The sequence below is a fragment of the Rattus norvegicus genome, chromosome 4 (assembly GCF_021556685.1).
Source record: "Rattus norvegicus strain SHRSP/BbbUtx chromosome 4, alternate assembly SHRSP_T2T, whole genome shotgun sequence".
In the NCBI taxonomy this organism is placed as follows: Eukaryota; Metazoa; Chordata; class Mammalia; order Rodentia; family Muridae; genus Rattus; species Rattus norvegicus.
The window spans coordinates 148045368-148068576 of record NC_141537.1 but is presented as its reverse complement, the minus strand read 5'-3'; the positions used below and the strand labels follow the sequence as shown (position 1 = coordinate 148068576).

Below are 23209 nucleotides of genomic sequence, written 5' to 3'. Positions count from 1 at the left end.
CCTGTCCCCCTGCACCCTGTTATATTCCAAACCCAGGGCTCTTTGCACCAGCCTTGGAGGCCAGAGGTCAGGCTCTTCCCATCCTTAGAGAGAATAAAGGCCTAAGGACCTAAGGTTCCTGGCTTACTATGGTGCAGTACCAAACCCTCGAACCCCCCCGCATCCCAAAACCTGGAGGGGATCTCAGGGTTGGCTGTCCACTTCTGGCCTCTGTCTTTTGTTTTGTTTTCTTTTCTTTTTTGGTATTGTGTTTTCAGAACACAAACAGAGCAATAAACCCCAAACTCCAGGAAACAAGGGAGCTCCTTAGCAAGCTGCAATGGCTGGCCAGGGCTTTGAGCCCATACTCGAGTGTTTACCTCCCAAATGCATGAAGGAAAGAGGCGCTGGGCACAAACGACTTCGTTCACATTGTGCAGGCTTCCAAGTGTAGCAGTGTGTCGGTGTGTGTGCGTGTGGCCCGATTCCTAAGGCATGCTCCCTACCCCCAACGTCCTGTGTGCGGCTCCTCTGTGCTTCTCGGCTGCTGCAGCCCTGCACCTCAGAAAGCCTTCCCTGGCTTTGCTTTGCTCTGCTGCCTCGGCTTGATGTCCCCTTCTCTGTTTGGCCCTCGTGTGTCCTCTCATCCCACCTCATCCAACCGTCTCTCCTTCCTGTTCCTTCTCTGTGTGACCTGTAACCTGTTCCATGTGGTTTGGTTTCTTAACTGTGTGTGGTTTTTGAAGATTCACTTTTTTTAACAAGTAGACTCTTTCCTACTTCCCCTGCAACCTCCAAGCCCCCTGCATGGTCAGACTCTGCTGTGACATTAACAAGGCTCAGTCTCTCACTAGGTCGGGTGCCCTTCGGAGTGGACCATGCTCCCGTTTACAACTGCCCAAGCATCTCTGTGGTGGTGCTTTATAGTCCCCACTAACACCATAGTTCTGACCCAAACCAAAGCCAATTAAAAACCAACTCATGGATGCATCCCCCAAGTCCTCTGCCCTCCGTCCCCATCGATGCTCATAACACCAACGACTGTGGATCCCAGCCGCCTGCGTGCCCTCCCCTCCCCCAACCCTCCTCCAAATCCCCTCGGAAGGGCCCAGCACACTTCTGACCAAAGTGTTTCCCTTGCAGATCCGCGTCGTGAAGGCGTTCCGTAGCTCTCTCTATGAAGGGTTAGAAAAACCCGAGTCTCGAACCTCCATCCATAACTTCATGGCTCATCCTGAATTCCGGATCGAAGATTCCCAGCCCCACATCCCCCTCATCGATGACACCGACCTGGAAGAAGATGCCGCGCTCAAGCAGAACTCGAGCCCGCCGTCCTCGCTCAACAAGAACAATAGCGCCATCGACAGCGGGATCAACCTGACGACCGACACGAGCAAATCAGCTACCTCTTCAAGTCCAGGGAGCCCCATCCACAGCCTGGAGACGTCGCTTTAGCTGAGGCCCCTGTCGCCTGGCCATGCTCATGGACCCACCGCCACCCGCCTCCAGGCGCACACCCTTCCAGGCACCAACTCCCCGACGCAGCAAGGAGCAATGGGCGGAACCCACACAGCGGAGAGAGAACCCGTTTCCACACACAGACCCTTTCTCTGGCTGCCATGCTGTTTGAACTCTTTTTCACTCCTTAGGCCATGGGCGGGGTTGCCCCCGGGGTCATCTGGAGCAGAGAGTGGCGTGGATTGTTTTTTTTTTTTTCCAAAACATAAAAAAATAATAACGAATTAATTTTTAAAAAAAAGAGCCCTTCCAGGCTCCAGCCCAGACACGGACCAGCCATGCACCCGCCAGCCACTGCGTCCCCAGCATGAATGTACCTGGACACTTTTAATCCCCTCCCTCGATTGGTTCTTGGAGGGTTAGGGAGGGGAGTTTTTTGTTTGTTTTCTTAGGCGGGAACTGCAAACAGGAACTGCGAACAGACTGCTGTTCATTCAGTCCACTGGTCTATGAGGTTTCAAATGCTTGCCCAGCATGGTCTCAAATGTCTAGATTAATTTAATAACTTTTTGAAATCACAGAGTAGGTTTGCACCAATGAAACCCAAGAACTCCACAGACACTCATGAGGTTATATCCGTTTCTTTGTATCTATATCAACGTATACTTCTTGAAGACTGTATACGTGCGTATAGATAAGTAGATATTATATATATATATACATATATATACATGGATATATAAAGTTCCTTTGCCGGCATGTTGCCTTGTTTCTGCTTAAATTGCTCTATTTTAACTTATGTCCTAAAAGAAGAATGTAATTTGTTTACAAACCTGTAGATAATGTCTTTGGCTATTTGTGTGGTTTAAGAACACTGGTGGCCGAGATGCTTACAAACAGCTTGGCCCAACAGACACATCCCCTGGATTGCATCCTTGAAGTTTTACGATAGCCATGCTCTGATTTTTTGCCTGCTATTTCCGTTCAATAACGTTACTACTGTGGGAAGCTCAGGCAGAAAGCCAACAGCTCCCAAGGATCCACCCTGAGGAGCTACGCAACATGCTCCACCGTAGACAAGGGAGAAGAGGAGAGAAGGTGGTTCCCCCGGGCTGGCAACATGGCTGTCCAGGTCCCATGACGTCAGTAGTGCACCCGGAGAAGGAAGGCTTTTCTCTCAATGAAACTCGCTTGAGTTTACAGAGAGCATTTCAGAACTGAGTTGTCTTTGGCACTGTCTTTGTGAGTCAAGGTAGTGTTCAGATATCACAGATGCTATTGTGTTGATTTTTTTTTTTTTAGTTAGTAGTTTAGAAGTTTCTTTCCTTATAAACAGCAGCATAGATACTGCTGACATACTGGATGAGGGTTGGTACGGCTTGCTGCTTTCGGTTTTTCTTTTTGAAGAATAGCCTTTTTTCTCTGCACTATTTAGATCCGAATGAACCTTATGATGTGTACATTGAGATGTATTCAGTGTGATTTTTAAACCAAATTGTCTTCCTGTAGTTACAACATATACTGTAGCCTTTTAACAGCAAGTCCTGCTTTCCCAGACAGAAAGCCATTCCGATTATCTTCCCATATCACAGGTGAGAAAAGGTGGCTATCCCCTCCCCCAACAATAACAGCACTAGTAATCCCAACTCAATAAGAGCTTGTCTGTCGGCCTCTGACTGCTAAGCACTTTGTGGGTCTCAGCTTTTTTTCATAAAAGAACTTTTGTATTTAATACAAAGTTTGCTTTGAGACTTTTCAGCATACAATCTTTTTCCATAAACTTGTACAGTGCAAAAAGACATTTTGAATACCATGACCGGTGGTGTCCCGTGCTTTGAGGAAAACCAAACACTTTCCGCCTCACTTGTGAACTCCATCCTTCACTCTCTCCCTTCTCACAATCGCTCCTCGCTCTTCAGCCTGGTCCCCAGCCCTCCTCCAGGCCCAGAGACCTCTTCACTAAACAAGATGACAGCCACTTGGGAAAAGAGCCATAGTCCGCTGGGAGGGCCCACGTCTGGATGGCTGTGAAAAACTTGAGTGATTGGTTTGGGGTTCAAAGTCTGCCCGTCCCACCTGGCCACAATCTCTCTGTAAGGAAGAATATCTCTGAAGGATTCTGAATGTATCCAGGAGAGAGAGAGCTGCCTCTCCAGCAGGTGGACCAGCCCTAGATATACTCACTGGATTCCAGTACAGACTCCACCAGAGGCAGCCCACAGTACCCCTCCAAGGGAGGGAAGGAAACCCCGGGGCTGCCTTCAAACAGGATAGGTTTTTCTTTGGGTTTTTTGTTGTTGTTTGATTGGTTTGGGGGTTTTTTGGTTTTGTTTTTTGGGGGGGGGGTTTTGTTTTTTGTTTTTTTTTTTTGGTGGGGAGTCCTTTGTCACATTTTTCATCCTACCCTCCTCCATTCAACCATGCATCTATGACCTCAACCTCATTCCATGCCACCAGGGTTCTTGTGCTTACAAACCAGGGTCCTTGGGCTTTGGAACCAAGCCTCAAGGGCAAAGAGGAAGGGGTTCTCTGAGCAGAGCCAGGTTCTCAGACAGGGAGCAGAGGAAGCTAGCAAGGAGGCCTGACATTAGCGCTGGCTTCCCGGCGTCAGGAATGAGGGATAGCCTATGCTCCAGCCCCTCGTTCTCACACTCTTCCATACACACCTACATAGGAGATGGTTGGTTGGTCAGAACTCACTGTAGTACACAAAGCTTGCACTTCCGCGTCCTATATCTAGCAGCATGGGATACGTTTGGCAGTTCACCCCATTAGGGGGTCAATAATTTATGACCATTCATCTGTTTTTATGAATTTTTTTATCTAGACAATAATTGTAAATAAAGAATTCACCGTCTCTGCTCATTTAATACTATGCAATGGTTATGTTTTCCATGGCTGGCTGTTCCTGCTCACGCAGGTATTTCTGGTGTGTCTATGATATTTAAAAACACAAATCAAGCAGAAATAGGAAATCTCTACTCTTTTCTAGCATGGGACCCTGCCCCTCCTTTCTTGTCCTCTGCACTCTGTAAGTGCATCAGCTCCCTGCCCCCTCAGAATGCTGAGAGACAATGGGGGGCACTCAACTTGCTGCTCACAGCTATCCAGGATTGAGGAGCAGCCTCCATGTCTCCACCCACCCACCCCTCTCCTATCCTCAACCCAACCACAGCAGAGCTGTCTGGAGGGAGGTGCCCTATTTCTGAGAGTGGATGTGGCACTGGCAGCTCCCAAGCCAGAGCCTATCCTATCCTGGGTCCTCTGGTTAAAAAAGAGCCACTGTGTCCCCATGCCTGTTAAAAAGCTACCTTTGCCTCCTCCTGATTTTTTATATAGACCTCAGTCCAATTCTAGAATTTCTCTTTAACCCCCTTGTCTGGCACCAGCCACATGTTTTAATTATTATCCCCCTCAAACATGTTAGTATATAGTAGGGAGTAAGTCCCCCTCCCTGTTCACAAGATTCCCCCTCACATCTGTTCTTCTGAAGAAATGCTAAAATTTTTGCCAGACCGTCTGAACTTCTCTTACCGCAGACTCTGGGCCCTGTTGCTTTATGTGCCACCCCTACCCCCATTGTAATCACTGTCCATTTCAGATCCTCTATGTGCAGAATGTCCTGTGAGAACAGACAAAACAACACCCTGAATTCTGGGAAACTATCAACTTACCTGTCCCCTTAGCCCCAGAATTGTCAGGAGAGGCCACAAGCCCCTTCTAACAAGTCATCTGTGGTTGTCCCAGAGCCAGTCCCCATATGCTCCTTGACTTGATGGGAAAGGAAGACCTCTCCCAGAGCCAGTCTTGGAGAGAACATTCGATCTCATCAGACCCACACTACAGAGGGATACTTTCTGTCCGCCTTTTCTAAACTGGTTTTTGGTGATTTTATTTGGGTTATTGGGAGTCATCTCTTATTCGGAGTTATAGCACCTTTGGGATACAAGAATGTCTTGCCTGATGTCTTGGCACCTTTGATGTAGCCATAGGAGGTTGGCAACTGAACCACACTCTGACAAGCCTTTCATCCAACTCTCTTCTGCTCTAGTATCTAAAGCCCCACCCTTGGAGAACCCTAGCAGTGAGGATTCTTCTAGAAGCACCAAGGCTGCAGTCAGACCCTAAAAGTCCCCATGTGTTTTCCAAGGTCCAAATGGAGTCCTCTGATTTAATATAGAGATCCGACCCACCCAAGGCATAGGACCCCAGGCCCTGGGTAGCTGCCATCATCCCCTCCTCCCAAAACAAAAGGTTTGAGGCTGCTTGGGCCCTTCCAGGCCCATGGTCTGTTTTGTAATGTCTGTGGTGCTCTCCCTCCAGGGCCCTTCCTCTCGGGGGTCACCACACTTTGCTAACTCTCGTGTGCACATCTTTTATAACGGAGTAGCGAGGGAATGGTGCCGCCTCCAGCTTCTATAAGCTGCCTGGGCTCTGGAGGGCTCTGGGACAATTGGGGCTGGGAAGTGACTGTGCTCTTATTGTACTCTCTTTATTTCTCTGTATCTCTGGCTTGTGCTCTTTGTAACTAACAGGATTTGTCTGCCTTTTCAACACTATACTGAGCAATAACAATAAATGCACACGTGGAAACGCAGGCATGGTAAACATCCCAAGGCCTTTTTCCGAAGACAGCTGGGTCCCCTCTCTCTATGGATTTGAACCTGGGGAAGTTGAGTCTCTGGTTGGGAAAGATATTTTGCTCTAGATCACATCTTTGAGCTCCTATCACCTGAGGGAACTTCCGTGAGTGAGTCATTAACCATCTCAAGGGAAGGCTTGGGAGGAAGGGTCTCAGGAAGAAAAGAGTTACTCAGATGCAAAGTGGCAAGGAGAAAACTATGAATGACCTGACTGTTGTCTGGGATAAACCAGAGAAAGAGGTGGAAGGTGTGGACACAGATTGTAGGTGGTAGCCCTTACCAAGGTGGAGAGAAGCAAAGAGGAATCTGGTATCCTAGAGTTTTTGTTTGCATTCTATTGCTGTGATAAACCACGAAGGCCAAAAGAAACTTGAGGAGGAAAGGATATATTTTACTTACATATCCTAATCAGAGTCTACCACTGAAGGAAGTCAAGGCAGGAGCTCAAGCAGGACAGGAAATGGAGACAGGAACTGAAGCAGAGAATTTGGAGGAGTGGTGCTTACTGATTTGTTCCACCTGGCCTGCTTTTTTATACTTTTCAGAATCACCTACCAACCACAGTGGGCTGGGCCCTCCCGCATGAGTCTTTAATCAAGAAAATGCCCCAACAGACTTGCCTATGGGCCCACTGGATGGTCCATACTCATCCACTCAATAAAGTTCCCTTTTCTCAGATGACCCTGACTTGTGTCAAGTTGGCTAAACAAAACTAAAAACAAAATAAAACAAAGCGAACCAGCATACCTAGTCATTTAAATCTGGCAAGCCTCTCACAAGGAAAGGAAATATGCTAGACTAAGAAACAAATATCAAGTTATATACACAAAACCCTCGCTCTTCACAAGCTGAACCGGTCCCCAGGTCAAGTATCAGTGACTCTGTCTAACTTCCAAATACAGTTTCAGTTCCAAGGTTCATTTAACCCAACATCAATTTTCAGAGTAGATATTACAGGTTGAGCATTCTGGATCTGAAAATCTGGAACTTTCTGAGTGCCAACATCATGCCACAAGCAGGAAACCACATACCACCAAACTTTGCTTAAGGCACAAAATTATTAAAAATATATAAATTCCAATTATGTTCCTAAGAGTATGTAAAGAATGTGAACTTTCTATTCAGACTGGGATTCCATCCCAGAATATCTCATGAATATGCAAATGTTCACAAAACCAAAATGAAGCACTGCACTTTCAAGTATTTCAGACAAGAGATGCTGATCCCCTATTGTGTTTCTCACTTAACAGAGAAGACAGCCACTCAAAGAGGCAAAGAATGAGGCCTTAGAAGTAGGAGGTGAGGTACTGATAACATTCCATCTTTAGCCAGAGTTGGCCCTCTAAAGCTTTAGAACACCATGTCTTTCAGTCTACCTGCAAGTTGTTGCTACTTATCCCAGATCCTCAATATCTTCAGCTTCAGAACTTATAATAGGAAATTCCCTTGATAACAATGCATTTTATTTACATGTAAGATGCCCGTTGTCACCATTTTTCACAGGAGAAAAGTCAGGCTCAGAGAAAAAGAATTTGGCCCAATCAGTTGAAGGATTAGTGATACAGCTACAGAGGGGCCTGTGCCTCAAAGAACAGGAGGCCAAGGAGCCTCCTCAAGTTTGTGTTCTGTTTTATCCTAAGTACCACCTCCTCTAATCCCTGCAAAAGTTCTCCACTGAGGAGGAAAGAGATTTCAAAGGTGCTGTGGTGGTGGCAGCGGCTAGGGGGAAGGGCAGTGTCAGGATTTAAGTATTGTTTAAATATCAGCCTGTGCCCGCCCAGATAAAGCACACCAAACCAACACAGTTCCATGTGGAGAGATTTAATGCGGGATGGAGACAAGGGGAAGGGGTGAGAGAAAGAAGAGAAAAGAGGAGAAAGAAAAGAAAGTGAGCAAGGGCAGAAGAGTCTGCCTTTTATTTGGAATATGATGTAACTGCTCCCAGGTAGTGTTGGGAATTGAGCCAAAAGGTTTACTGGGAATGTATGGCAATTGCCATGGCAACAGTGACCAAATGGTGCCACTGTTGGAGGTAAAGGCAATTCCTGATACCAACAATAAGGATGCTACTCTTCTGGTCACTCTCCAAAAACCCTTCACACTCCTTGAGTTTCAGCAGCCAAGATATTTGATATCAGTTTCAACATACAATAAGAAAAAAAATTGATTTAGTTAATGGGGAGGGGAGGTTCCACTCTGGGCCACTTGGCTTCTAAGAGGGAAATGGGACCACATGCATCTGAAGAGCTGTCCTGGAGGTCTTCATCCCCCTTAAACAGCTGTATAAGCACAAAAGCTAAGGACAAGAGGTTGAGGGTTTTCCAGTTGCTCTCCCTTAAAACAGACTCCCAGAGATTAAGAGACTCTGTCTTGCCATCCCTTAAGAAAGCTGGTGCATTTACATGTACTATCATATCATCTGCTAATAGTGAAACGTTGACTTCTTCCTTTCCAGTTTGTATTCCTCTGTTTTGTATCTCATTTACTTATCTTTTTGCTCTAGGTAGAATGTCAAATACTATTTTGAATAGATAGGGAGAGAGTGCGCAGCCTTGTTTTGTCCCTGAATTTAGTGGAATTGCTTTACCCATCAACGTAATTCACCATATAAACAAACTGAAAAAACCCACATGATCATCTGATTAGATAATGAAAAAGCCTGGGGTTGGGGATTTAGCTCAGCGGTAGAGCGCCTACCTAACAAGCACAAGGTCCTGGGTTCGGTCCCCAGCTCTGAAAAAAAAAAAAAATTAAAGAAAAAGCCTTTGACAATATCCAATCCCCCTTCATGCTAAAAGTCTTTAAGGGATCCGGGATACAAGGTCCATACCTAAACGTAATAAGGCAATATACAGCAAGCCAATAGCCAACATTAAATTAAATGGAAAGCAAGACCTAACAAAGCACTAGCCCAGTCTACTTGAGAAATTAACCTCAACAACGGTCATGATGAGCCAGTAGGACCCAGAGCCCACAGAAAAGGAGGGTGAAGCTGTAACCGCTCGTCATTTCATGTATACATCTCAGGAACCAGAAAATTTTAGTCTAAATAGAAAACCTGCTAGTTAGAAAGAAAGAGAGAAAGAAAGAAAGAAAGAAAGAAAGAAAGAAAGAAAGAAAGAAAGAAGGAAGGAAGGAAGGAAGGAAGGAAGGAAGGAAGGAAAGAAGGAAAGAAGGAAAGAAGGAAAGAAACCAAAAAACCTGCTAGTGACTGCTTCGAATTATAAAATCCCTGGATTAGGGTCACCACACCAACCATAGCCCTGCTGTTGGCCAAGATAAGGGCAGAGCTGCAGGAGGGCGGGGCCAAGGCTCCAGAAGACGCGGAACCTTTGTGTGAGTCGAGTGTGTTGCTAACCGGAAGCTCCTGGTAGACGGCCTGCCGGCTGCGGTCCGGCGCCGGAAGTGAAGCGTTCTGAGCTGCCACGTCCGAGGCTGTGAGTCGCCGCTGCTGTAGCTATGGTAAGTGATGCGGTCCCTGAGATAGTCGTGGTCTTGGAGCAGACCACCGCTACGACCTCAAGGTTTGCGTGTCCTGCCTCTTTAGGTCTCGGAGCGGGAGCTTAAGGCAAGGCCGCTGGGCCTTCCGGAACTCAGGGGCCCGGGCTGCTGAGTTACCTCCTGCCCATCCCGTGTCTTGTCCTCCAGAATTAGAAAAACAGCCAGAGCTATTATAGGATCTCCTGCCCAACTAGCCTTTAGTACGTTCCCACTATCGCACACATCCCCTCCCTGCGCTTAGCCTGCAGAACAGATGCTGCTTTCATCAACACTTGCGCTGGACAGTGGCAAGCTAAGATCCAAATTCTTCTAATCATCTTTCTAATCATCGGTCCTGCCACCTACTACCTCAGCAAAGGTGGTGGAGGGATCAGTTGCTTGGACACAGGACTCCAAAGTGTGATGGTCCCTTCGGGAAACTGATGGCAGGCCTAGTAGGGTGACTCTAGGGCATCGTCTCGGCTTTTTTATTTTTATTTTTGAACTTACATGGTATCAGTGGTATATCTTCACTCCCCCACCGCCACCCCCGAGACACTAAGTGAATGGAACTCTGAAGTCTTAGACCTTGCTTGGCACAGCGGTGCAAGGAGCTGCCTCCTTCTGTTGGCCTTTGGCTCTTCTGTTGCCAAGTTGGAGACTCATACACAAGTTCATTCTAAGTTTGTACCAGGTGTGATCCTGATGAGCTGAATTGTTTTGAGTGCTGCTTCTTACTGTATTGTAGTAAGCAAATAAGTGTCAGATGTTCCAGAGGACTGCTCCAAGGGCTTTAAAACACATAGCATCCCAAAGTGTGGATCATAGCCCATGGCCGCTGGTTGAGAGTGGCTGAAGGATGCCAACTTTCCAAGGTCCTACAGGCCACCAATATAAAATTACTTTTCCTTGAGCCAGTCCAGACTGTGGGGATTCTTGAGCACATCACCCACCTTCTAATATTGGTGTGCATTGGGGAGCAGGGTGTTAGAAGGTTAGTAGCTAGGTCTGTTGCCAGCAGTGTGGGTTTAGTAAGGATTTGTTTCTCTTCACTGGCACATTAACTTGCTTGGTTTTTCTGTTGACTATAATTGATTGCAGCTGGTACCTCTTGACGCTCAGGGGAAAATGTCATTGTCTGCAGGCAGGTGCTATTATTCCTCTTTGCAGACACTTTTTAGAGCATTTAGAATTTTCAAGGAAGCACGTACTTATTCAATGTGTGGCTTCTGAATGCCTTGTTGCCATACACTTCCAGGGTCTACCTTTCTGAAGAGTAGCCCAGGCTATTGTAGAATTCTTGACCCACTCTCTTGATCTTCCAGAGTATTAAGGACCTGCAACACCACACCTGCCTTGAGGAGTCAGGCTTTGTAACTGCCAAGTTTGCACTGGAAAAGATGACTTGTTGAAAATGTGAGAAATGTCGATCTCCAGTGGAAGCTACCTTTTCAGTCTACTTTTCTCTCCCCAAGAATTTAATAGTGGCTGAGCCAAGGGGGGGGAAATGTATATCTTTGCCCATTTATTAATTTAGTAGATAGCTACTGAGTCCCTCTGTCTGTAAAACATTCTGCTAAATAACTTAGATCTAAAGCTGAGGTATGTGATGGTGCCTTCCTTTAATCCCAGCACTCAATAAGATAAAAGCAGATAAATCTCAAGAGTTTGAGGGCAGCCTGGTCTATGTAGTGAGTTCTAGGCTAGCTAGACCTCTGTACTAAGACAGACAGACAGAATGTGTCAAAGCTACAGATAGTTTCAGGGAGCTTACCTTCTCCAGCAGAGAAGTAGCATAAAGTACTATAGCTGTCCATGGCTGTTGTGTATGTAAGAGTCTAGCTAGACAGGCCTTTCACAGTTCATAGTAGGCCAGAGAGTAGCCTCAGAAGCAACTAAAGTCAAATCTTGGTCTTGAATTATAACCTGTTCCACATAAACTGTCTGGGCCATCATCAGAATCACTTGTGATACTATAGCTGTCCATGGCTGTTGTGTATGTAAGAGTCTAGCTAGACAGGCCTTTCACAGTTCATAGTAGGCCAGAGAGTAGCCTCAGAAGCAACTAAAGTCAAATCTTGTTCTTGAATTATAACCTGTTCCACATAAACTGTCTGGGCCATCATCAGAATCACTTGTGATGCAGAAAGGGAATGTGAACTCTGTTCTTGCTTGATTCCACTGACCTCAAGGTCTAAGACTACCTTTGCCCATGGGATCCCTTCCTGCTTGGATTATATCTTCTTTCTGAGCAACAAGGTTCTCATCCCTTTTTTTTTTTTCCGGAGCTGGGGATCGAACCCAGAGCCTTGCGCTTGCTAGGCAAGCGCTCTACCACTGAGCTAAATCCCCAACCCCAAGGTTCTCATCCCTTAAGGTAGCTGTGTATCCCTTTTATCTTGGACTCCTCCTACCCACGTAAACCACAGTATGGCTGATCTGGCTACTGGCAGGTTGTACACATGAGCTCCTCTGAGGCAAGAACTGCCACTCCACACTGTGCAGTCCTTCACACAGTACTCAGTACAAGAAGGTCTGGAGTAAAAATGCACATATGTAATCCTGGCATTTGGGAGGCTGAGGCAGAAGGATACTGAGTTCAACGCCAGACTGAACTACATAATGAGAGCAAGTCACATGAGAAAGAAAGAGTTTATAGAATGAGCATGCCAGTGAATGAGTGAGTGAATGGATGCCCGTAAGAATTTCAGAAACAATTGGTTCTTTAATGAGATGATTGTTGTGGCTACTATCACTGAATTCACAGAATGTCTTTGGTTCTAGGTGTCAGTAATTAACACTGTGGATACCTCTCATGAGGACATGATTGTAAGTATCCATTCAGCCCTTTTCCCGGGCCTCGTCATGGGCATTCCCCTCAGTGAGCATTTTGACTATATTAGCTCCCAGCAGGCCATAACCTCTGGGGGGTTAATCATTTTCCTACATGACCTCTGAGTTGGCAGTGTTTACAGTGGCCTATCTTTGCTGTGAGAACCTGGCTCTGTTGTACAGTTCAGGCCCTTCAGTCTTTGGCCAGTACAGTGCCTGCTCTAAGAGTAAGGCTGCAGAGGTTTGACAACCATCTTCCCATTTGTCTTTCTCCTAAGGCTATTTCTTAGCTCTACTGAAAGGGACTTAGGGAGAATAGGAAGTCTAGCAGCCACAGTAAAAGTGTAGGGCAGAAGCCAGTACACTTCTGTCCCAGAGAGTAGTCCATACCAGGCCCTTGGGGCTCTCAGGGCGTTTCTTGATAGGCCAACACAGGGCACAGTGTAGAACTGCTAGGGAAGGTCCAGAGGTTGAAGTCCCTAACTGAGAAACTCAAACTGCTTCCTGGAGCCAAACAATGCAGGCAGCCTTTGAGCAGGGCCCAGGCTTAATGGCCTCAGTCTTTCCTGTTAAGTCCCTGACCTCCACACTTAACCCCTGGCACTTGGTTTGGGGGTTCTGGGACCAAACTGTGCATCTTGTTGGTTTTGGTGGTGAGTAGTCTAGCTGTGAGGCCACCTGGCTGGAGCTGGCATGGACCCAAGAGCAAGAAGATCCAGTCTCAGCACCTCTGCCAGTGACCCACCTTGGTTTCCTCCTGGGGATCACATGAGGCAGTATAGTAGTTAGAGACATCTCTATGCTCTCTAAACTTGTCATCAGACCCTAAGTACTTTCCATTCAGTACCTTATTATGCCTTCAAGGACCCGTGAAGCTCCTTAGTCCTTCTTAAGATATGGAAACTGACGGTTAAATAAATAAGCTAATTTTTCAAAGCTTGTACAACAAATAAGCTAAGGACATAGAATTTCCTTTTTAGATACTTCCTTACCAGTATGACAGCACTCTGCTGAAAAGGGTTTTTAAATGGACCTACAAGCCTACTTACCAGGAGAGCAAAGCCTGACCCAGTAGAAAGATGGCCTTCCAGAAGAATCCTTTATCTTGAGTAGAAAGGTGACAAAGAAATGTTAAGGTCCATGCATCACTTTTGGTTGAAAGTTTCTAGCTGCTGCAGGTGGCAGCTGGCTATTCCTGAAATCTGATTTGAGTCTGTAGGGGCCTGGCGTGGGGGTTATGCACCTGTCCTGCAGGCTTCCCTAGCTGTCCTTCCCTTGCAGCATGATGCGCAGATGGACTATTATGGCACCCGCCTAGCAACCTGCTCCTCAGATAGGTCTGTCAAAATTTTTGATGTGCGAAATGGAGGGCAGATCCTCATCGCAGACCTCAGAGGGTAAGTGTAAACAAGCATGGAGAAGGTCGTGGGATAGCTAGATTCTCAGGCCTGGGAGGAAGGATGAAAGCACAAATTCAGAGCAATCCCAGAGTACATTAACCAGTGAGGATGCTTAAAGCCCAGATGCCTCTGCCCTTAGCAGAGGTGTAGATAAGGGCACAGAGACATTCAAGTATGATCCTCAGTTCTACCACCAGGAGGCCTGGCCCTCCTCTGCTTAACCCCAGCTGGGGTAATCCTGACTCTATCCAGGGCCCATCAATATATCTTTGATGTGGGCAACCACTGTCATGTTCAGAATTAATGAACACTACAGTACCAACCTGCACACATTTAGGCATTTCACCTCAAGTGTCATTTAGGAAGTATGATCGTGAGATGAACTTGGGACACATATGTGGCAGTCAAAAGACAACTTTGTGGAGTTTTCTCCTTCTACCTTTCCATGGGTTCAGGGGATTGAACTCAGGCTTACACAGCAGGTGCTTTTACCCACTAGGCCATCTCACTAGGCCCATAAGACAAATTTTATACATCTTGTTCTGTTTGCTCATGGCAGATAGATGGCCAAGGATTATTTAAAAGATGTTTGCTTTCTCCCCCACTAGCCTTTGGGGTCTTGGCTCATTTTCATGATCACATCTCTTTGAGACATAGTGTGGATTCCTTACCTGGGTACCTGGGTCTGCTAGAGTGAACTGGGTCACAAGTTTGGCAAACTAGGACAGGGAAAACAATCACATTTATTTACATGACTCTGAATTTACCATTTTTTCTATTTTGGATGTAGACTGGAAACTCCCACTTGTCACTCACTTTGTCACCAAGAAAAGTCAGACATATTTTCATCTTACATGGAGCTGTCTAAGAATATCATTTGTGCTCATTATGACTTTGAAATTACAGATTGTTAGACCTGCCACTTGCTACTTGGTTTTGACAGAGACAATTTAATGTCTTAGTAAGTCATTTCAAGATGCAGAGTTCTCATTCCAAACATAGTAGAACACAAACCAAATTTAAGTGTGGTGGCACATTCTTTTGTCCTAGCATTTGGGAGGGTTACAAGCTCAATGCTAACCTGACCTACAGCATGAGACCCTGCCTCAAAAACTTAAGATAGTGGGAATACTGTGTTGTCTCTCCAGAGGGAACTGGTACTTTGGGTCCCCTGAACCTCTGAGTAGCCTTTAACCCCCTCCCTTACAGACATGAGGGGCCAGTGTGGCAGGTGGCCTGGGCTCACCCCATGTATGGCAATATCCTGGCTTCCTGTTCCTATGACCGGAAAGTCATTATCTGGAAGGAGGAAAATGGCACTTGGGAAAAGACCCATGAGCACTCAGGACATGACTCCTCAGGTATGTAGAGTTGGCAGGTGAGTAGGAAGGTCTTGTGGGTGAGAAAAGCCCTAGTTCTGATCACATCCCAGACCCTTCTCTTGCTGCTGTCCACCCTTTAGACATTTGTTAGCTTTTTCACTAGTCTATCCCCAACAAAGGTCAGTCGCCAAGACCTAAAGCCAATCCAGAGAAAGAGGTTTATAAGTACAGTGCGGCTTTCTAAGGCTCAGCCTGGAATCTCAGGGTGCCCCTCTTCCTTGCTTTGTGAAGACGGACTTAGGAAATACTGTTAGGAGTTAATTTGTCATTTGGCCAAATGTCAACTGGCTGCTGGCAGTCCCTGTGTTTTTTCTAAGAATGTAGCAGAATAGTAGATATAGAATGAAGTCGTCTCACTGTACTCCTTTCCACAGTGAACTCTGTTTGCTGGGCCCCTCATGACTATGGCCTGATCCTGGCCTGTGGGAGTTCAGATGGTGCCATCTCGCTGCTGACTTATACAGGGGAAGGCCAGTGGGAAGTGAAGAAGATTAACAATGCTCACACGGTGAGTCCAGCCCCAGCCTTTTGCATGGAAGAGAGAGCAGCAGTTGCTGTACTAAAGTCTTCTGTGCTCCTAGGAGAAAGAGTGGGTATGGCTGGGAAAGGTCATAGGTTAAACTTGCTAGAGCCACTTTATTATGAGGGACAATAGCCACACCAGCCTTCTCAGCCCAAGGCAGAAGTGGCACTGGTTTCTCCTAGTAAGACCCAGGTTGGGGACAGAAGCATTGGGGGCACTTTGACCAGCCACCTTGCTACAGAAGCCTGAGGCTGACAAGCATGGGTCCCCAGAACTCAGTGAGTTTTGAACAATGGCCTAGAGATCTAATTCCCTGTGCTTTCTGATCCTTGGACCTTAAGTATGAAATAAGCCAGAAAGCATTGTGGGAAGTAGAAACTCACATTTCTTGAGCCTCTGAGTGTCCTGTAATTGTCAAAAACACTTTCATATGAAAAAACAAATGGATGGGCATGGTGGCACACTCCTTTAATTTTCAACACTTGGAAGGCAGAGGCAAGTGGATCTCTGTAAGTTTGAAGCCAGCCTGGTTTACAGAATAAGTTTTAAGACACAGAGAAGCCATATCTAGAAAAACCATTAGAAAGAAACAAATAAACAAACGAATGAACAAACTAGCAAGTATTCACTTTCAGAGTTTGCCTGTCATAGCATGTGTCAGTTAGTGATTTGACACAAACCCTGTCTGATAATGTGCATTTTCAGTTTCTATTAGTAAATGTTGCTATGAATGTTTATGGAGTTTTTTGTATCTGTCCCTAATTCCCTACCCTTAAGTATATATTCTATGAAACAGTTGGGTCATCTGGCATTTCATGTTAACCTTTTTGCATTTTCTATTAGTGTATATTCACTGTATCAAATTACAAGTTTGGACATTTTCAGACATGTATATCCTGTAGTTAGATCATATTCACCCGTTACCCTCTCATCTCCTCTTCCAGATAGTTCACTTCCTCTTCCCAAATAGTCTCTTGTCAATATTACTGTCTTGGTTTTTTATGTCTCTATTCTGTATGTGAGAGAAAATGTGATAGTTGCCTAAGTCAGGCTTATTTTACTTAACATGATGATCTCCCATTCAGTCTATTATCCTGCAAGTGAAATGTTTTCATTCTTCCATGGCAGAATAGAAACTCCATCGTATATCTAGGCAGTTTTCTTTGATGGTGTACACAGGACTCCAGTTCATAGCTGCTTTGAATAGTAGTAAATGTTGAATTATCCCCGGGCTATGCTAAGAGTCCTTCGGGTATATGTACATCCAGGAATGGTATTGCAGGATCCTATAGAGTTCTTTTCTATAGTGGCTGCACTAACTTACATACAACCTCACCACCCTTATCACTGCTCCCAGCACTCTGTAAGCACTTTCTCCCACCTCATCCACCTCAGAGTGTGCAGCTCTTTTCTTGATGGCTCCTTTGCCTAGTAGAGAGAGGTAGAGTCAGTGTGTTATTATTTATATTTCTTGGGTAACTAGATGTTGTTTCGTGTATTGCTGGCATTTATACTAGTTGATTTTAGTGTGGGTGTGTATACACATAAATGAGTACAGTGCCTTTGGAGGCCACAGTCATTGGTTCCCCTGAAACTAGACTTGTGTTCTGTTTGAATGTAGGATCTCGGTGTTGTAAAGTTTCCTCTTTGTACTGCTTTTGCTATTTTTTCCCCTCAATGTACTACTATACGTTGTATGCTTTTGGCATGTTTACATTTATTTAAGAAATTTTCTCAAGCTGAGCAGTTGCAGCTCACACCTTTTATTCCAGCATTTGGGAGGCAGAGGCAAGCAGATCTCCAAGTTTGAAGCCAGCCTGGTCCATAGAACGAGTTCTGAGACAGCCAGGACTCCCCAAAGAAACCCTGTCTCCAAACAAACAAAAAACAAAGAAATTTTATTTCCCACTTAATTTTTTTAGTAACTTATTGTTCAGAACTCTTTATAGTATCTATATTGGTAATTTTTCTCCTTGCTATGGCAAAATCTCTGACAAAAGCAACTCAAGAAAGGAAAGGCTTATTTTGACGGTAGCCTGTCAACTGGTGAAGCAATTTGTCACACGGCATCAGCAGTCAGGAAATGGGGGGATGGGAGTGGGGTAGTGTTCAGCTCACTTTCTCTTTTTTATGTAGTCCGGGATCCTAAGCCCTTGGGACTGTACTGCTTCTATTCACTTGAGTGTTTTGGAAATGTCCTTGTAGACATCCCCAGTTGTTTGTTTCCAAGGTGAATCTAAATCAAGTCAAGTTGATGTTGAAAATTAGCCATCATAGTCTCCATGTATAATTTCTGCAGTTTCTCTTACTGTTGATTTCCAGTCTTGGTCCACTTTTTTCAGAAATAAGAATTTCAGACTTTTGAATTTGCTAACACTATGTATCTGAGGCCCTCTCTTCCTTTAATAATATTTGTCTTGGGGCTGGGGATTTAGCTCAGTGGTAGAGCGCTTACATAGGAAGCGCAAGGCCCTGGGTTCGGTCCCCAGCTCTGAAAAAAAGAACCAAAAAAAAAAATAATAATAATAATATTTGTCTTACAGCTGTATGCTCTTAAACTCAGTGTATGTATATTGAGTTATTATCTTCATATCAATTGATCATGTGACCTTTGTATCTTACTGTTTTGTCTGCAAAACAGTAAGTCTTTGTTAAGTCTGTTTTGTCCAGTACTATTATTGCCTGGTTTCAATTCTGTTGATTGATTTCTTAGCCTTTCACTTTTAATATTTGTCTCTTGCTGCTAAGGTGAGTTACATCAAGCATATTGTTGGTTCTTGTTCAAAGTCCATTTGTGTGTATGAGGAATATGCATGTATACAAGTTCACACTCCTGTGGAGGCAGATCAGTGATGTCTGTCACTATGCACCTTATTGGATGAGACAGTTTCTCACTGATTTGGATGACTATCTGGCTAGTGAGCTTCAGGAGTCCTCCTATCTCTGCCCTACTAATGCAAAACTGAGCAAGTGCATATCACTATGCCTGGTTGGTTAGTTTTTGTTGTTTTTCAAAGGGTTTTCTCTGTGAAGCCCTGGAACTCGATTTGTAGACCAAAATGGTCTCAACTCAGGAGATCCACCTGCTTCTGCCTCCTGAGTGTGAGGATTAAAGGCTTACACCACCACACCAGGCTCATGTCTGTTTTTTAATGTGTTCTAAGAGTCCAAATCCAGGTTTTCATTCCTTTGCAACAAGTACTGAACCATCTCTTCAGGCCCAGTCTGTGTCTTAATCAGTAAATTAATATTATTTACATTGGGAAACTGAGGTAGAAAGGAGGAAAGCTCAAGTGTAAACCAACCCAACCCAGCTACATAGCTAGATCTTGTCACCAAGAAGAAAAAGTAAACCACAATCAGAGTTGCCATGAAAAGTCATCTAGTTTAAGCCCCGTTTAATGTGCCTTTTCTACCTTATCTTTGTGGCTTGATGACTCACTGTGTTAATGTTTCTTTGCTGTTACTCATTTGCATGTTTTATTTCTAGTGGTATTTAAAGTTCTATGTGCTCTGAGAGTGATCTTTCTTCCTCCCTCTGGTACAGGACTCTCCACCATTTACAAAGCTAGTTTTGAGGCCAAGTCTCCTTATGCTCGTATCATAAGCTCTTCATTTCTCTCATGATTCTGCACTATTCTCCTGTTATTTTCTTTCAGGACTTGAAACATAGCACTCTATGCCTTTCTGGCCCTTAAGATTTTTTACTGAGTAGTCTGTTGGTCTAATAATTTGCCTTTAAGGCTAACCCCTACTGTGTATGTGTTGTGTGTACTTGTTAGTAGTATGGGTGTGCATAGGTGTATATATATGCCCAAGGTTGGCAATGTCTTTCCCTTGTTGCTCTTCACATTTTGAGATGGGATCTCTTACTGAATCTGGAGTACATGGATTTGGCTAGGTTGGTTGGCCAGTGGCCTTAAGGAATCTAACTGTCCCATGTCCCCTTATCCTGCCTTCCATGCTAGTATTACATCAGTGCCTGATTCTTACTCATCACATTATCTGTGTGCTGTAATCAAAGTCCTGACAACTGGAGGGAAATCACCAGGAATGAATGGGGAAAAAAAATTTATTGCTATGCATAGCCTCACCAAAGGTTCCCCTCTGCAGATTGGCTGTAATGCTGTCAGTTGGGCCCCAGCTGTTGTGCCTGGAAGCCTTATAGACCAACCATCCGGACAGAAACCCAATTACATCAAGAAGTTTGCATCAGGTGGCTGTGACAATCTCATCAAGTTGTGGAGGTCAGTGAGTTTTGTGGACATTTCTTCAAAGGGACACTTCTTTTCTGCCTGTCATCGCTCAGCTACAGTGTACAAGAAGCAAGATCACCTTTCTTTCTCCCTATCAATAACCATCTGTTTTCAAGTCTGTTAGGACTTCTTTTTCTAAGCATTTTAGTATTCCCCAAACTTTGGAGCTATGGATGAAAGGGCATTTACTGGAGACCTTACGTGCAGCTTAGAATTCTACCCATTGGACTCATTGATGAAACTCGAAAACTGAACCCTTTACCCAAGTTGGGAATATCTGCCTGCTAGCCACTGTATTCCTGCTCTGGTTTCCTCTGCAGGGAAGAGGAGGATGGCCAGTGGAAGGAGGAGCAAAAGCTAGAGGCACACAGTGACTGGGTTCGAGACGTTGCCTGGGCCCCCTCCATTGGCTTGCCCACCAGCACCATTGCCAGCTGCTCTCAGGTCAGCCCCACACCATGAGAACATCCCGTTTCAGCCTTGAGTGAGTTCCTTTCAGTCTGCCTAGAGTGAAAGATACGTAGCAGGCATCTTTTAGACCTGGGCAAAGAACAGAAGGACCGTGTAGGACCAGTGTACATGAGTCTGATGTAGCTTAAGAACTAGTGCCAAGCTTAGAGCCAAGTTTTGGTTCTTCCTGACCCTTACGAAGGAGAGGAATGGAGGTGCCCAGACTTAGTGCCTTGGGTCCACCCTTCCCTTATTTCCTGTCATCACAGGAATGACAAATAAGAGGCAAGGTCTTCAGGTCCATTAGTGATTTTATTGGACATTCTTGTTTGCTCCATCTCTGAGTATGGTTTGTAAGATGGTTAACCGTGTTCATGTGAGAAACACTAGACAGCCAGGAAGAAAAACAGAGTATCTATAGCAGTACCCTGGATTCATCTCTGAAACCACAGAATCCAGACCCGGCCTATTTGTAAGATGTGTTCAGGGTGAAAGGATCTGAAACAGACTCTTTAGTGTGGCTGCTCTCCTTCTCTGCCAATACAGATACCTGCCCCCTGGGGAGAATGCTTGTACCCCCATCTCCTGATGTGTTTCTTTCCCTAGGATGGGCGAGTGTTTATTTGGACTTGTGATGACGCCTCAGGCAATATGTGGTCACCTAAACTCCTACACAAGTTCAATGATGTCGTGTGGCACGTGAGCTGGTCCATCACAGCAAATATCCTGGCTGTGTCAGGTGGAGACAATAAGGTATACCCCATTTCCAGGGGGGGCAAGCATATAAGGCCCTAATGGTTTTTCACCTCCTGGCCATGTACAGTAACTGGTTCCATCATAGAGGTAGATCTGAATCATATCTCAGTCTCTTCAACCCTCTGAGGTACTGTGTCCTGTTTGACACAGAAAAGAACTTGGTTGCATAGCTGCAGTATAGCCTGACCTGCAAGGAGAGCCTGGGGCTCTTTCCTAAGCATCAGGAGAGTTCCAGGAACTTTTACCACCTTCTATGTCTCCACCTCCTGCTTCTGCTATGAGCCAAGTGGCCACTGGAAAGACCAACAAAGGGCAGAAAAAGGAGACTAAGGAACACCTCCATATTTTCTCATACTGGTAAATTAGACTTTAAGTATTATGTGTTGACACCGTGCAACTGATCTTCAGAACTCTTAAGCTTGTAAAACAAACTCGGTGCCTATTAACTAGCTTCCTTCACTTACCCACTCTTACTTTCTGGCTGGCTTATCTCATTTACCATTATGGCTTCCCTTTTTTAAGCTAACATGTAAGCAACATTGTCCATTGCTAAGAGATGAGTACAAACATTTCTTCTCACCCTCTGCAGGTAGCCTTTCCTGCTCTGCAGTAATTCCAGGACAGACTTGCAGGCCCGACCTCAAAAGATAGTTATCCTCCTTTATTTCTTTGTACCAGAGTCAGGACCTGATAATTTAAGTTTGCATTCTTGAACAGCCTGCCTTCTCAGGCCATTTCTCACCCTATGTATGAAGTAAGGATCCGACTTCTGTTAACAGGTACAGGTGAGCTGCACAAGGCATATGTCCTTCTGAGGAGCCACAGGCAGGGACAGACCTTTTTAGCTGTTTGCTCTGCAATGGTCCTGCATCTAATAGTTGTGTCCTATCTAATTTGTGCTTTTAACACTTGGTGACAAAGATGGCCTAACCTGGCCTGCTCTCAGCCACATACTTCCTCTCTCACTGTCAACTCTAGTTAATGCATTCCCTGTGGGTGCATTTTGAGCAAGTGTAGTGGAGGTAAATGCTTTTTCCCTTGGCCTCTGTGTTTGTACTGAGGATGAGGCTAAAGAGCAGCAGAACAGGCACAGACCCGTAACTTTTTTTTTTTTTTTTGGTTCTTTTTTTTCGGAGCTGGGGACCAAACCCAGGGCCTTGCGCTTCCTAGGTAAGCGCTCTACCACTGAGCTAAATCCCCAGCCCCGACCCGTAACTTTTGTGTGCTAACTTGCAGGTGACCCTGTGGAAAGAGTCGGTGGATGGACAGTGGGTGTGCATCAGTGATGTCAACAAGGGCCAGGGTTCTGTGTCAGCCTCCATCACAGAGGGCCAACAGAATGAGCAATGACAACACAGGCAGCCTGGTCTTCCTGTTACCTATTCTGGAACAACCTCCAAACAACTGGGAAGAGTCATCCCACTGCTACCAAGGAGTGCCCACACATGCAGCACTGGGTGTTCACCTGCCTTACTGGGATTCCATGTGTTCAGTAATTTAATGTCCATCTGAAAGTATTCATGTAAGGAACAAATGACTATTATTTTTAAGTATTTTTGGCCATTTTTAACTATCTTTTGGTTCAGGCTGTTTCCAAGGTAATAAAATCATATTGCATAGAAACTTTACTGTCATCCCACAATCTGCCCAAATTGTGCTACAGGCACCACCCAGTATGATAACAGCAGCTCCTCCTGCAAATGGGCAATAGCCCCCTTCTGGGTATACCTACTCCATGGGATTTGGATTGATGACTTCTGCCCTAAACAATGAGATGCTAACAAATGTATACAGGTGACCAACCAGATGCCAGGCAAGGAATTTAACCCAGCCCTGGGCATTCTAACAATACTATGATGGGAAGCCAAAGTTCTGATGCTAACTGACCTTGAGCCATGTACCACCTCCCAGCAGAGGTCTTTGGAACTCTCACCTGAACTAGCAGTCACAAAAACAGCACCACCTACTGAAGCCTGCTGTTTTAGTAGAACTTCATGCTGTATTTCAGGTAAGCAATCTGGCAGAAGAGATAGAGGATTTAGCCACTTAG

General features: G+C 45.3%; 2 protein-coding genes across 19 annotated transcripts in view; both read left to right on the top strand.

The window, feature by feature from the left end:
- The window catches only part of Atp2b2 (ATPase plasma membrane Ca2+ transporting 2), a 313371-nt gene extending 307337 nt beyond the window's left edge, over positions 1-6034 (top strand). For 17 of the 18 annotated variants that reach the window (XR_015685260.1, XR_015685259.1, XM_087655831.1 and 14 more), the window contains one exon: positions 1123-4312. Coding sequence is in view for 11 of the 18 variants with exons in the window: in XM_087655831.1 (XP_087511957.1) it covers positions 1123-1434 (312 nt within the window). In the remaining 7 variants the exon portion in view is untranslated. 18 annotated transcript variants of the gene reach the window in all.
- Positions 6035-9507: 3473 nt separating this feature from the next.
- On the top strand, positions 9508-22782 carry Sec13 (SEC13, nuclear pore and COPII component). The gene is made up of 9 exons (NM_001006978.1): positions 9508-9542; positions 12345-12389; positions 13674-13789; positions 15002-15153; positions 15549-15682; positions 19811-19944; positions 20274-20397; positions 21010-21156; positions 22396-22782. The coding sequence occupies exons 1-9, from the start codon at positions 9540-9542 to the stop codon at positions 22507-22509; spliced, it is 969 nt and encodes a 322-aa protein (NP_001006979.1). The 5' UTR covers positions 9508-9539; the 3' UTR covers positions 22510-22782.
- The last annotated feature ends 427 nt before the right edge of the window (positions 22783-23209 follow it).